We start from the raw sequence: 16478 nt of genomic DNA on the forward strand, positions 1-16478 counted from the left end.
TCATTAGGGTAAAAAACACTAAAAAAATTTAAGTGTTGAATTAAATTAATCAATGCATTTTTAGGAAGGGCATAGAGATTTCTTTTCTTTCTCTTCCTGCTCCCATCATTCTTTCTTCACTTTAGTTTCCTTTTATTCCCTTAATTTCTTTCTCTTATATATACTTGTCTTTTCTAACTGGAAATGGAAGGAAAAATTCCTTTCAGGATTTTGGACACAGCAAGGAGAAAAAAAAAAATTACCTTTCCAGGTAATCCAAATGCAAAGAGTCCAAGATCTTCATAAGATGTCACAGCTGTTAAGAGAAATTATAACTGTTATTTTTATACAAAACTATTTGTGTGCCAAGTCTTACACAGAAGAAAGCTATTCCACTACTACCTGATAGCTATTGGATTGTCACACTAAATTTAAAGCAGAAGTAATGACTTTGGGGGAAACCTGAAAACTTATGATCCATAAAGACAGCATCCTCTTAGAATAAGTTGAGCTTAGCAATTACCAAGGTTGTCTAACAACTACCCAGGTTGCATAAATTCAAATAGAATAATTACTCAAGAACAACCCACTTCTCACTAAACAGTACTTGCAGACTACACTGTCCAAATGTAAGTTTTCATTGGCAACAGTTTCTGAAAACTGCCTGTGTAAATAAAACTTGATAAAGTACAAAAGTTGTATCATACTTTCAGAGACATTCACTTTTTCAGGCTACCTAGGATATGATAATGTATTCATGATAGAAACAATACCCTCATCCTGCAATAAGGGTATACATTTTCCTTTTCATCATAAAGAGTATGAAATTACATTTTCATTCCACATGTTCAAGAAGTGTGATCACAGAAACAGAAAAGATGAAAATTAAATGGCTCATAAAAGAACCAAATGTGTCCTTAGATGATAAAGCTTCATGTTATAACTAGTGATGTCACAGGTAAAAATAAGAGATGTAAAAACATTTATATAATCCTAAATTTGAAAAGTCCTTAACCTTACAGTGCTTACACTGAAAATAAAAGCAGGTTAGCAGATACTAAGGCTTGCTAATAGCAACACACATTTCCTATTGAGTCAAAGATATGCCTCATCATTTCTTAAAGAAAGTTTTTAATATATACTCTCAAGATATACATAGGTTTCTTTACCACTACATTAACAAAAAACTCCCCTATACTTTCATAAACAAAGTCTACCACGTATGAAAAAATAAGCATTTTGAAAACCACATATGGTCTCTACATGTTATAACTATTACAAAGTCAGAAAGAAAACAGTGAAATGCTAAAAAAATAAGTTTTACTTAAGAACAAAAATTTTTAACATTTTAAACTTTTTTAAACTTTAATTTATTATCAGAGTAGAAAGAAGAATTTCAAAACTTTTTGGATGACACAGATATTTTTTATTTTACTTTTTAATTTTATTACTTTTTTTTGGCCACATCGTGTGGCATGCGGGATCTTAGCTCTGTGACCAGGGATTGAACCTGTGCCCCTTGGAGTAGGAGTGTGGAGTCTTAACCACTGGACCACCAGAGAAGTCCCAACACTGCTATTTTTTAAAATGTATTTACATAATGCTCAACAGTGGGCAAGGACAATTTAATTTTGAATTTGGAACATATAATTTGATTATAAGTAGGAACCTGTATGCTTTAACAATGAAAGACTTAAAAAATAATATTAGAGAGGTGGACTACAGATATATTTTATTTTTTTATTTATTTATGTTTTTTGCTGTACGCGGGCCTCTCACTGTTGTGGCCTCTCCCGTTGCGGAGCACAGGCTCCGGACGCGCGGGCTCAGCGGCCATGGCTCACGGGCCCAGCCGCTCCGCGGTATGTGGGATCTTCCCGGACCCGGGAACGAACCCGTGTCTCCTGCATCGGCAGGCGGATTCTCAACCACTGCGCCACCAGGGAAGCCCTACAGATATATTTTAGAACATAAAATTAAAAAGCAGAGTTAAAAAACTAAGAACTGGATTTTTTTCCTCCTATGTGAAATGCTGAAATTCTTTTTTTCAAATACACATGTTCTAAAGTGAATGTCAACACACAAATTAATAATTATTTCAACCAATAAAACTTTACTAGTTTGTTTTCATATTCCTAAATATAATTAAGAGATAATGTTATACAGGGGAAAAATTTCTCATATTTAGCATTCCAAAGCCTTGGTATATATATTAAACCAGAAAGTTCTCTAAATGTTAGCTTCTATCTAATTTGACATTAAGAAGGTAATTTTGTTACATATTATGTGTATGTGAACCAAGTCTCCAGAAGGTCTCTGATCTGTCACTATGAGGCACAAGATTAAAGGAATATCAATGTTCATTTTCAGCATCCCTCTTTCATATTACAGTTGAAAATGTTTGTTCTTTAAAAAAACTTTCCTTCCAAGGACTTAAAGCAAGGAGGCTTTTCAGTGTTACGTATGGAAATATACCACATAACTTGCTTTCAAAATGATCTATTTTGGGGACTTCCCTGGTGGTCAAGCATGTAAGACTCCACGCTCCCAATGCAGGGGGCCTGGTTTCGATCCCTGGTCAGGGAACTAGATCCCACATGCATGCCGCAACTAAGATCCCACATGCTGCAACTAAAAGATCCCACGTGCTGCAACGAAGATCCCACGTGCTGCAACTAAAACCCAGCACAGCCAAAATAAATAAATAAATACATTTTTTTAAATTAAAAAAAAATTAAATGATCTATTTTGCATTAGATTCTTAGTCAAGGAGCAAGTTATCAAGATAATAACTCTTTAAAAAGTTTGACTAGGATTTGTTTTATTTTTAAATAGCAGAATACAAGTATAGATTGTATATTAGTAAACATAAAAAGCAAATAACTTTCCAATAAGCAAAAATAATATTGAAATATTCCAAAAAGAATTGGTATTTCAATTATCTAAATTTAAATAAATCAAACATTTATTCTTAATTTTTAAATTAGAATATAACATTTATTATTCCAGAAAATATAATCAAACTAACAGCTTAATGAAGATAGTTGTAATTGCAACTTCTGACAATAGTGGCATACATTTTAGCAATCTCACATTTGTTCTCTATTATTTACTAGTTTTATAAAAATATCTTTAAGTACAGCAGAGTCCCAAATTCAGAGTGAACAAAGTCTAGACTTTTAAATGGAGACTTACTACTATGTTCAAATCCTAACTCTGCCTTTCAAGTCAGCAGGTCTGGCTAGTCATTCAGTTCTGTCACTGTCATCTTACTTTTTTTATGTTGCAAAAGTTAGAAGTACTTTTCCATGTCTGAGACATCATTAGTATGAACAATGGCTTCTGGCTTAACTTCGAGGCTTTGCTAAGATAAAATATGTACACAATCAGTCAAATGCTTTATCTCCACATATTCACTTTTTAATGGTTTTCTGGATCATCTTGACATACAAACCAAAAAAACATCAGTGAAATACTTTGAAAATTCTGTTCTACCATTTGGACAATTAAGATGCTTGTAACAGTGTAAATTGGAACTGACTTTGGAATGTAATTTGACCAACGAACCTTGAAAATATTTATAATATTTGACCCCTGGGAGCTTGCATCTTAGGAAATAAGACTAACATCAGAGAAATCATTATATGCAAAGATACTCATTGTGCATTATTTACATTGAAATAAAAGACTACCTAAATGCTCAATAATGGTAAAGTGGTTAAGTAAATTATTGTAGGAATATCTAGTAGAATAATATGTAGCCTGTAAAAACTATGTTTATAATAACATGAAAAACGTCAATATTAAGTGAAAAACATAGGATTTGATTGGATATGATCTACAAAGCAAAACACTTTCAAATGATCAATGTTTTAATATCTTATTTATAATGTAAAAGATGTTTTGAGAGATATCAAAATGAGATGTGGTGATGACCAGTCACATTAATAGCAAATTCTTACAGAAGAGGAATAACATTAATTATGAAAATTATGAATTTAATTTGGCCTTTTACAGGAATTCATACAAGCAGTACTTGGCACAATCCTTAAATAAATAACTGAAAGCAGTCATAAGCAATCTATTTTAGGAAATTATTTTTTGATATTGAAGAAATCAATGCTATGGTTTTGAGGGGATGGAAAGGCTGTAAATCTTAATCAAATAAATTGGGGAAAAATTTCTTCTTTAATGTACCATCAAGGCACACTTTAGTGCTATTTTGGCTAGACCAAGAGTTTGGCCTCCACAGGAATCATTTGGAAAGCTGCTTCCCATGAAGTAGTGGAATATTTCCAGCTAGTTACTCCAGTGTTCCGTCTGCTTTGCATTTTTTCCTCAATGAAATAGGACAATTAATAAACTCTGGTTACAGTACAAAGCCCAAGTTTCAGCAGCAGCAATATTATCTTTGGAACTGGATTGAGGGACATGAGTTATTCAAATACAGTTCAACTCTCAGAAAGCAGGCCATTTGGAATGCACCCTTATTTTGAAATTCTTTTCTTTCTCCTGTTTTCCTTCAGTTTCCTCTTGTCTTTTTTCTCCATAAGAGTGTCATGCAAGTCATTCATTTATTGAATGTCTACTATGCAATTGTATCACCACTTCTGGTCTTTCTTAATATGTATGTAAATGTCAGTTTACCAACTAAATGTGGCATGATTTTAGAGCACCTGATGTAGTAAAAGAAAATAGAATGCTAGAGTAGAAGGAACATTCTAATTCTAAGAAGGAACATTGAAATTCTTTCAGTTTCACAGAGGTGAGATACTGCAGGCAGAGAAAAAGTTCTAGGATCCCAACATACTGCTTGGTTCTGCAGTGAACATGATTTACAGTCATTCATAACCTATAAATGCTATTCACTGGTTTTCAACTTTGGACTCAACTTATACATAAAAAATGAATGACTTACATATGATTACAAAACAAAGTAAATATTGTCAACCTTGACAATATAAGGGCACAGCAGAAGGACTATGGGAAATAGAAAGAGAACAGGGGAAAGCAAGGATAAGAGCACTAATACATACAACATAGCAGAGTCAAGACACACCATCTAAAGTCCATGAAACAAAAATAAAACTTTAAATATACTGTTTATACTGAGCCTGTGCTCTAGAGCCCACGAGCCACAACTACTGAGGCCTGCGTGCCTAGAGCCCGTGCTCTGCAACAAGAGAAGCCACCGCAACGAGAAGCCCACGCACCGCAACGAAGTGTAGCTCCCACTCGCCGCAACTAGAGAATGCCCGCATGCAGCAACGAAGACCCAACACAGCCAAAAATAAATAAATAAATATATAAATTTTAATAAATAAATAAATGTATTGTTTACAGTTACAAATAATCAGTGAAAGAATTACTGAATACAAACTAATGAAAATTAGAAGGGGCAGAATTAGTGCACCTGAGCTAAATCTTCACCTTTCATAATGAGGTGTCAACAGATAAAATTTAAATCAATAAATAACAGTAGAAGAATATTATTTAGACTTAGGAAGGTAACTCCCCGAAAGAATTCAAAACGAAAACTCTAAATGTTGCTAACCCTGTGAAATGGAACTAGATGTGGGGAAGAATGAGCGGGGAAGTGCTTCAAGTCCTCCTGTGCAAGTGCACACACACATACGCATGTACATACATGTGCATGTGTGTGTGACTGTTATTACTTTGATAAAATTAAAAGAGGAGGTTAATTTAAAAATATGTTTAACCCTGCAGAGACTCACACCCATCCTTCCCTGCAGCCCCAAAACAAAAAGTTCAGTTCTGCTACAGGAAACATTCTGTCACCAAGGCAAACGATATGAAGGGACAATCTCTACAAGAGCAGGGTACGCACACAATCTAGCCTAGGGTTTCTCATCCTGCCACTACTGACATTTTTGGTCTGGATAACTGTTTGCAATGGGGGGCTGTCCCGTGCACTGTAGGATGTTTAGAAGCATCCCTGGCCTCTACTCACTAGATGCTAGTAGCACCTCACCCTGCCCTACAATTCTCAGCTGTGACAACCAGAAATGTCTTTAGACACTGCCAAATGCCCCTGGGGGAGAAGAATCAAGGCAAGATGAGAACTACTTACTAGCAGAAAGGATGAGACAAGAACACCATTCAATGAAGATGGAGTCACATAAACAGCCCACTTAATTGTGAGATTATTGAACTATGCTCACTAATTACAAGAAAAAGATACGAAATTATAAATAGTTTGGACAGCTATCACTCCAAACAATAAACAATTTGAGATGGGAAATAGGAATCTACTGTCTTTCAATCAGTTTCAATCTCATTTGCTCTCACAGTGATAGCATCTCACAGTGCTGAAGGGGATTCCTTGTGACCTTAGCAATCCATATCCTTCACACAGTGCCCAGACCAAAGCTGGGGAAAAATAAAAGGCTCTCAACTTTATTGAGAAATGGTGTATTGGTGTCCAACACGTCATGTAAATGTTGTATACTCTATTTTATAGACCATACAAGAAATTTTCAAAGGTACTTTTGACTATATGTAATTTTTACATATAGTAAAAATTTTGGAACTTTTAAAGTAGTCCCTCTGTAGCTCTAAGCCATTCATCACCCACATATCCAGATTTTATTAAGTATCCTCTGTATGTCAAGCACAGTTTGGTAGATGCTGAGAAAACAATGGTTAATGCTTTCAATACACACTAAATTTTCCAGGAGTACAATTACCATGTAAATGGATGTTTGGTTTTGTTTGGAAATTTGCCAAAAATTTCACCATTTAGGAAAATCACATCACCAACAGCATTTATTTTGTTTTTGTTTCTCCTTTACTTTGCTACATGGCATTATATTATGTATAAATACTGTATTAGTTTCCTATGGCTACTGTAACAAAGTATGACAAATTTGGTGACTTAAAACAACAGAAATTCAGGGACCTCCCTGGTGGCACAGTGGTTAAGAATCTGCCTGCTAATGCAGGGGACATGGGTTCGAGCCCTGGTCCAGGAAGATGCCACATGCTGTGGAGCACCTAAGCCCATGCATCACACGTACTGAGCCTGCGCTCTAGAGCCCGCGAGCCACAACTACTGAGCCGTCATGCTACAACTACTGAAGACCACATGTCGAGAGCCCATGCTCTGCAACAAGAGAAGCCACCACAATGAGAAGCCCACGCACCGCAACGAAGAGTAGCCCCCACTTGCTGCAACTAGAGAAACCCCTTGCGCAGCAACGAAGACCCAACACAGCCAAAAATAAATAAATAAATTTATTTTTAAAAAAACAAACAGAAATTTATTTTCCCACAGTTCTGGAGGTCAGAAGGCCAAAATCAGTCTCACTGGGTCAGTATCAAGGTATTAGCAAGGCCACAATCCCTCTAGAGGCGCTAGAGAAAATCTGTTCCTTGCCTCTTCCAGCTTCCAGTGACAGCTGGCATGACTTGATTTGTGGCCAAATCACTCCTATCTCTGCCTTTGTGGTCATATTACCTTCTCCTCTTGTGTCTGTGTTCTCCCTCTGTGATACATGTGACTGCACCGAGTCCACCAGAATAATCTCCCTTGCGAAGTCCTTTTTTGACATAAATGATAACATTCACAGGGATTAGAATTTGGATATGTTTTAGGGGGCCGTTATTTAGACCACCACAGGTAGGTTATAATAGCTATAGGAATTTCATTTTAGATAGTAAAATGAGCATGTAGAATTTTTTTTTTTCAATAAGAGGAGGGTGCTGTGATGGATAGTATTTCAAATCACTGCTCTGAAGGGTTTCAGTAAAAAAAAAAAAAATTGGGGAGAACAAGGGGCCATTTTACTCCTTATTTATTTCCTCATCATTGCTAACAATTAAAATCCTCATAAAAGAATTATCACCTTACTTTAGGAAGAGGAAGATAGGGGACTATGTTCTCTCTCTCAGTGGGCTCTAGGAAGGACCAGAATTCTCTTTGGAAGAAACAATTGGTGAATCTCAGTATCCACCTTGACCCTTTTTTTTTTTTTTTTTTTTTTTTTTTTGCGGTATGCGGGCCTCTCACTGTTGTGGCCTCTCCCGTTGCGGAGCACAGGCTCCGGACGCGCAGGCCTAGCGGCCATGGCTCACAGGCTTAGTTGCTCCGTGGCATGTGGGATCTTCCCGGACCAGGGCACGAACCCGTGTCTCCTGCATCGGCAGGCGGATTCTCAACCACTGCGCCACCAGGGAAGCCCCACCTTGACCCTTTTTAAACCACTTCAGTGGCTTCTCACTGCCTCAGCAAAAACTCCAAGTTCCTTAGGATCTGACACTTGTCTATCTCCTCAGTTTCACTTTCTTCTTTGTACCTTATGCATAAATAATAGTAAACTATTTTTGGTACCTGAGTAAAATGTTCAGTATGTACCTTTGTATATGCTGGAATATTCTCTCTTGCCTTGTCTGCTAGTCAAATTGCTTTTTAGTTCATTCCTCCAGGAATATTTACTGAACCTCACGCTCCCCACCTGCACCCAGACAAGGCAAAACATTCCCTCCTCTGAGCTATCACTATACCTTGCACATATTTAAATTACCATACTACATTATGAATTATTTGCTTATGTGTTAGTCTCCCCTTCTACATTATGAGCTTTTTTAAGGAAGGAAGTGAGTCCTATTTACTTCTGTAATCCTAATAGATAATGAGTACAGAATGAATGAATGAACTCTATCCTGGGCTTCAGTTCTAAGACCTGTCCATCTAGTTTTACTTCAAAGTCCACATATCCAAAACTGAACTCATTTTTATTTTGAACTAACATCTGCTGTGTTCTTATGTCCATTAATGACACTATCATTAATCCAGTGGCCTACACTAGAAATCTGGGAGATATCCTCAGACATCCCCTTCTCTACATTCAGTCTAACTTCCCCACGTTCCTTAACCTGTTTTTTTCTTTTACTCTCCTGTTAATACCTTGTTTCTCCCACTATTGGATTCTTAGACTTCTGTAACAGCCAGGCTCAACTACTAACCTACCCAGGTACTGTTAGTGCAAATTAGAGCTAGACAGACAAATGAGAAAGGCACTCCCTTCAAGAAGAAGAGAAAGAAAAGAGTTTCCATCCTGAACACAAGCATGAACACATCCTGAAGGCAAGCATGGCCTGGAGAGATGACTGTGCCTTTGTGAAAAGAACTACTCTAATATGGAGGTGGCTCTTAGATCTGCTACTTGGTTGTTGTCCTGGGAATTCCCTCTACTTCTCCCCTGTGCTAGAGTCCCTATTTTTCTGGTACTCTTTAACTTTGGTAAATGGCATCCTGAATTGCCCATTAAGTAAGAGTGCATGGGAGATAATTTGTTGAGTCCTTACATGTATGAAAAAGTCATTATTCTTCCTGCACACTTAAATGATAGTTTGGCTGTGTATAGAATTCTATACTGAAATCATTTCCCCCCAAAATTCTGAAGGCATTGCTTTATAGTCTTATTTGTAGTACTTCCTGGGAAGTCTTTTGCCTATATAGTTTTTGATTCTTTGTATAAGAATCTTGGTTTGTTTGTTTCTCCTCTCTGAAGCTTTTAGGATAGCTTCTTTATAACTGTATTTCTGATTTTTCACAATTATGCCCTTTTTAAAAAATTAATTTTTATTGGAGTACAGTTGCTTTACAATGTTGTGTTAGTCTCTACTGTACAGCAAAATGAATCAGCTATACATATACATATATCCCCTCTTTTTTGGATTTCCTTCCCATTTAGGTCACCACAGTGCATTAAGTAGAGTTCCCTGTGCTATATAGGATGTTCTCATTAGTTGTCTACTTTATACATAGCATCAGTAGTGTATCTGTGTCAATCCCAATCTTCCAATTCCTCCCCCACCTTGGTATCCATACATTTGTTATCTACGTCTGTGCCTCTATTTCTGCTTTGCAAATAAGATCATCTATACCATTTTTCAAGGATGCACTTGATATGACTTCTTTTATAATCATTATATTGCTTACCAGGAAAAATTCTTTCAATCTGGAAACTAATTTCTTTCAGTTACAAAAACTGCTTGCATTATTTTGTTGATAATTTTCTACCATCTAATTTTTTCTGTTCTCTTTTTGTGGAATTCCTATTATTTGCATGTTGAACCTCCTGGACTGATCCTCTCATTCGCTTATATTTTCTCTCCCATTTTCAAGCTCCTTGTCTTTCCCCCCGCCCAGCAAATGTCCTTAACTCTTTCAGCCCAGCTACTAAATTAATTTTAAATTTCCTTTTTTATATCTAGGACTCTTGTATTCTCTAACTATTCCCTTGTAATAATTTCTTGTTCTTGCTTCAACAATGCAATATCTTCTTTTAGTTCTCTGAAGCTATTAAATATAGTATTTTTTTAATGTTTTCATCTGGTCTCTGCATTATCTGTTTCCTCTTTTCCTCCGAGTTTGTTTCTTTCCTTTTTTTTTTTAAACAGACTGCATTTTTAGAGCAGTTTTAGGTTCACAACAAAATTGAGCAGAAAGTACAGACAGTTCCCACATTCCCTCTAACCCCACACATGCACAGCCTCGCCCCCATCAACATCCCTCACCAGAATGGTACGTCTGTCACATCAATGAATCTACGCTGACGCATCGTTATTGCCATAAGTCCATGTTTAGAGTTCACCCTTGGTGTTGCACACTCTGGGTTTTGACCAGTATAGTATCATACAGAATAGTTTCACTGCCCTAAAAATCATCTGTGCTCCACCTCTTCATTCCTCCTTCCTCCCTAAACCCTGGAAACTACTGATTTCTCACTGTCTCCATAGTTTTGTCTTTTTCAGAATGTCACATAGTTGGACTCATACAGAATGTAGCATTTTTAGATTGGCTTCTTTCACTTAGCAATATGCATTTATAAGGTTCCTCCATGTCTTTTCATGGCTTGATAGCTCATTTCTCTTTAGTGCTGAATTATATTCTATTATCTGGATGGACCACAGTTTATCCATTCATCTACTGAAGAGCACCTTAGTTGCTTCTAAGTTCTGGCAATTACGAATAAAGCTGCTATAAATATCCATGTGCAGGTTTTTGTGTCGACATAAATTTTCAATTCATTTAGGTAAACACCAAGTAGTACAAATGTTGGATCGAGGGGTAGACTCTATACCTTTTCACCATGGTCTTCACAATTGTTTTGTTAACATGTTACTTTCAAAATTACAGAACAGATACTTTCTCACATTTGGAACTTGCGTTTGGAATAAGAGAAAAAGTGTCCAAAATAACTCTAAGATCTTTGTTCTGAGCAACTAGAAGGAAGACTTATTGTTTAATTAGATGAGAAAAGACTGGAAGATGTAGATTGGCAGTGCAAAAATGGAGAGTTTGGTAAATTTGAGATTAATATATTAGATATCCAAATGGAAGTATCATGGAGGAAGTTGGATTTGAGACTGAAATTCAGGGGAAGAGATGCAGGCTAGGGGTATAAATTTTAGGGCTGTAATGAGCCCAAAAGTGTAAAAGAAAAGAGATGGGAGGAACACTGCCAGGGTATTCCAATGTTTAGAAGATGGGGCGATGAAAAGGATTCAGCAGAAGAAAAGAGAAGGAGTATTCTGTGAAACAGGAAGAAAACCAGGAGAGTATGAATACTGTTATACAGAGGAAGGTGTGATCAACTGTGTCAAATGCTGCTGACTAGTCAACTAAGATGAAGACAGAACTGACTACTGGATTTAGCAATGTGTCAGTTGCTGGTACAATAATTTCTGTGGAATAATGGGGAAAGCCTGAATGAAGAGTGTTCAAGAGAGAATAGGAGGAAGGGGAAATTTCTGGTATAGACAACTATTTTGAGGAGTTTCACCATGAAGGCATAGAGCATACTGAATGAATGTGGAGTCATTTTTTAAATGGAAGAAATTATAGAATATTTGTAAACTGATAAGAAGAAAACAGAAAGGAACAAAGATGATGAAAAAGAAGAGAGGGAAGAAAGAGGCTGGAGTAATGTAGGTGAGAGCAGATGGAGTCATAGCATAAGTGGAGGGATTGGCCTCAGATAGGAACATAAAGAGTTCATCCAAAGTAACAGAATATATAGCACAGATGAAGATGGGTAGGTAGAAGTGGTAGCAAGAGCTTATAAAATTATTTTATGATTGCTTCTATTTTCTCAGTGAAATAGAAAGTGAGAATATCAGCTAAGAATGAAATCAAGGAGAATGTGTTGAAGGTTTGAGAGAAAGAAGAAAAAGTCATCTCCTAGATAGCAGAGTAAGCAAGTGAATGAACTAAAGAAGTTAATAAAGGTTAGGTGATAGCATCAATGATCCTCTAGACATTGAATTATAGCGCTATTAATCTGCCTGGTTGTGTCTTCTTCAGGAATATTCAACTGTACAGGTGCTTGTGTGAAGTAGGCAGAGTTACATTTAATCATGGTTGGAGTTTTGCCAGGGGAGTAGCATGATGAAAGGGAGTAGCAAGGGAGTGATTCTAATAATATACCAGGAAACTTCAACTGGATAAAGAGGGGAAATATGGACAAGAGTGAAGGAGAGTGCGAAGGTGGTAGATCAATGAACTCAAGTCCTGGCAGAGGTGAAGAATTGCCAGAGTTGGAGTACTTGAGGGAATTAGTTTTAAAAAAATTTAAAAGATGGTGGTTTTTGGAGGGTTAGATTCTTGAAAATGAGATTTTTGGAAGGGATGCAACTTTGGTAATGACAAGATCAATGGTATGACCATGGAAATAAGTAGCTGAGGCAGGCCACGAGTATGATCATTAGAAGAGAAGAGGTTAAGGAAATGAAAGTATTAGAAGAATTATCTACATGGATATTGAAATCATCCAGAATTACGACAGGGGTAAAACTGAAGAAACAAAGGAAAGCAGAAGCTAATATATTCATAAAATGATAGAAAGTGGCTGAGGAGTCTATAGATGTTAACCATAAAGGGGGAAGTGGGTAGCATAGAGTTATGAGATTCAAAAGCTGGGGGTTTAGGGAGAAGGAGGTGGTTGAAAAGTGGAAATGAGGTGTGATTAGGACACCTATCCCATCTTTAGACAAGTATGAGGGACATGGAAGAGAAAGGAGTGGCCACTTGAGAGGACTACAGGGAAAGCAGTGTCCTCAGAGAAGTCTTAGGTTCTCTTAGAGTAAGAAAGTTAAGGAAATGTTCAGAAAAGAGTTGAGGACACAGGGTTTTACTGATGACTGACCATGCGTTCTAGAGGGCACACTGGAAGGGTTTCAGGAGTTGGGGAAAAGGGGGAGACGAAGTCAGAAAATAGATGACAAACAACAAGGTCCTACTACATAGCATAGGGAACCAGATTCAATACCCTGTGATTAACCATAATGGAAAAGAATATATAGATGGATAACTGAATCACTTAGCTGTACAGCAGAAGTTAACACAACATTGTAAATCAACTATACTTCAATAAAATTTAAAAGAAAAGAAAAGAAAATGGATAACAGAACCATATGGAGTGAGTCTGGGAAATGAAGGATAACATAGGATTCTTGAAGTGACTGACATACATTGAGATAAGTGGTATAATGTCATTAATCCAAATGATCTCAAGGCAAATAATGACGACAATGCAGTGAGTGGTGGGGATCAAGGACTAGGAAGTAGGGACCTGACCAGATGCAGGCTGAGTTCTAAGACTCTGATTCCCTTCTGCTGACACTGATGTGGAGGCCAGAGGACGGGAGCTCCTCATTTATTCCCAGAGCACAAAAATTTCCCCAAAGAATCACAACAAGCCAACTGTTTCTGAGACAGCAATATGTACAAGACTTTGCAATCTTTATGGGTTCTGGCCCAATGAGAACTCATAATAAAAATAGCTAGCATTTACCAAGGACCTGACATTTTATATACATTATTATATTTCATTCTCACAACAATCCCAAGAGAAAAATATTATCACTACCATTTTAGAGTTGGAAAACTAAGGCTAGAGAGATTAAGGTACCTTACACGCCGCCTCAGCTCCCAAGAAAAGTCCAGATAGATCCCAAATCCTACATAAAATCAAAAACGGCAGAATTTTGTGTGAAGAAATGCTTTACTTTCATAAAGATAAAAAATTATCTTGCACTCCAGGCAAATAAATGAAGAAGTTAATCTGTAAAGACTTATGATAGCCCTTTCTCCAACCAATGAATTCAATCTGAGCATAATACTCCTTTATGACAGTCCAATAAACTGGGGAGAAAATATTAGCTACACATTATTCTCTAGAATGAATATATATATATATTTTTTTTTAAATATAAAAAATTTGTTAAAGCCTACCTCCACAGAGAATTTTACAATCACTGAAGGAAATTCAATCAACAGAAGGCAGGTGCATCAGTGTATATGAAGAACCATGAAGAAGTTAGCTCATGGACCAAATAAGCTACAAAAATCAAAGAAAAAGAAAAAAGAAAGAGAAACAGAGCTTTTCACTTATATGCCCAAAGTTACAGACAAGAACAACAGAGAGTGTCAGAATTTCAAAGTTAAATACAGATAAACTGAAGGAAAGCAAAAAAATTAGATTTGGAAATCTTCATAAATTGAATATTACTTCCAAATAATTTAAATTAATAAAGCAAAACACTTTAGTTAATGAAGACATAATTGCCATGTAGTTGACTAATGTATTAATCTTTTAGTAGAATCCATGATAAAATAACATATGAAGATGTTAAATGATCACAATTAAGTAAAAATAATATTTTTACACAAAGAAGCAAAATTTCAAAACATGTCATTAAAATTCCAGTCAAGTTTCAGCAGGATTTACAAATATACTCATTTAATGATCTTATTCCTGAATTTGGGATGTTGTTATGAACAATTTGTTACTTTGAGATTAATATCATTGCATTGTTTCCTAGTATTTTTATCTGTCCGCACATTCACCCAAGCCCCTTGAAAGCAGAGGAATATATTTGTGGGTTGGATGGCCAAAAGCATTGGCACAAGTTACAGCTATGAACTATGGATGCTAAATCAGTTTTGCATAAGAATCCCTTGGAGGACTTTTTTTTTTTTTTTTTTTTTTGTGGTACGCGGGCCTCCCACTGCTGCGGCCTCTCCCATTGCGGAGCGCAGGCTCCGGACGCGCAAGCCCAGCGGCCATGGCCCACGGGCCCAGCCGCTCCGCGGCACGTGGGATCCTCCCGGACCGGGGCACGAACCCGTGTCCCCTGCATCGGCAGGCGGACTCTCAACCACTGCGCCACCAGGGAAGCCCCCTTGGGGGACTTTTAAAAATATATTCCTGAATCCCACCTCAGATTCTTGGAATTAGAATCCCTGAGGCTTAGAAACCTGTTTACAGAATGATCTGCAGGTGTGTCTGATGCGTAGACAGATTAAACAGACTAGACCTGTGGATTTAGAACTATGTTCTGAAGACAAAATACTCAAGAAATACCTGTGAGCTTCCCTCACCTGTTTCATCCAGAATAATCCTATTTTTATCTATTTTATGTATCTATTCTGTTTCTTAAAGTCTGAAAACAAAGTTCATACACGGCAAAGTAAACCCACCCACATAAGAATTAAACTCATGATTCTGGAGTCAAAACAGACCTAATCCAAAAATAGACAAGACTAGGGACTTCCCTGGTGGTCCAGTAGCTGAGACTTCGCACTCCCAGTGCAGGGGGCCTGGGTTCGATCCCTACTCAGGGAACTAGATCCCACATGCCACGACTAAAAATCCTGCATGCCACAACTAAAAGTTCCTACATGCTGCAACTAAAAGATCCCGCATGCCACAACAAAGATTGAAGATCCTGTGTGCCGCAACTAAGACCTGGAAAATAAATAAATAAATATTTTTTTTTTTTAAAAGATGAGATTAGACAGATCAAAAGACCAGGACTGATGGACATAGAGTATTTGTTAATGCCAAAAGAAAAACCTTATGAAAGCAGTTCCGTAATTCATACACTTTTATTTATTGCAACTTAAAAGAACTTATTCAATACATGACTGAACTGCATAATAAAGTTTCAAATGGAAAAAACTCATACACATATGAGGGGGGCAGAGAAGGCAGTAGCAGATCTGGGAAGGTGTTCTCGAGGAGATGATTACCCTACGAGAAAGATGACCAGCATGAACACCTGTCTACTGCTTCCCCATAACACAAGGTCTGGATACTTTAAACACCTTTCAGGTGCTTCCCCTCATCTACTCTAACCCAGAAAACCATCATGTGTTGTGGAGAAAGGCAGGGAAGAATGCTGGTTTCCTCCTCCCATTCTGTCCTTGGATATACCCCTGTAGGATTGGGTCTACATATCCTGACCTTTTGAAATTCTCCATTTCAACCATCCTACCTAATAATAATGTATGTCCGCTGGAAATTTGAGATTTGAGACAGCCAATCCAATGTACACAGATATAATCACAATGGGCTACTTCATCAAATGAATCAGCATAACATTTTACTCACCTGTCTGAATACACAAACTAAGCAGGAGATGAACTGAGTAAGAAGCCAGGAGAGCGACTATCAGCAGCAAGAAACTAA

The 16478-nt window shown here is 37.1% G+C and overlaps 1 protein-coding gene across 2 annotated transcripts in view; it reads right to left on the reverse strand.

Annotated features, from left to right (window-relative positions):
* Nucleotides 1-16478, reverse strand: part of SLC38A6 (solute carrier family 38 member 6) — a 146946-nt gene that overhangs the window by 127219 nt on the left and 3249 nt on the right. For both annotated transcript variants that reach the window (XM_067028383.1, XM_059059668.2), the window contains exons 3-4: nucleotides 16401-16474; nucleotides 243-295 (exon numbers count right to left, since the gene is read on the reverse strand). In XM_067028383.1, coding sequence (XP_066884484.1) covers nucleotides 243-295; nucleotides 16401-16474 — 127 coding nt within the window. The remainder of the gene's footprint in view (nucleotides 1-242; nucleotides 296-16400; nucleotides 16475-16478) is intronic.

The sequence above is a fragment of the Kogia breviceps genome, chromosome 3 (assembly GCF_026419965.1).
Source record: "Kogia breviceps isolate mKogBre1 chromosome 3, mKogBre1 haplotype 1, whole genome shotgun sequence".
NCBI lineage: Eukaryota > Metazoa > Chordata > Mammalia > Artiodactyla > Physeteridae > Kogia > Kogia breviceps.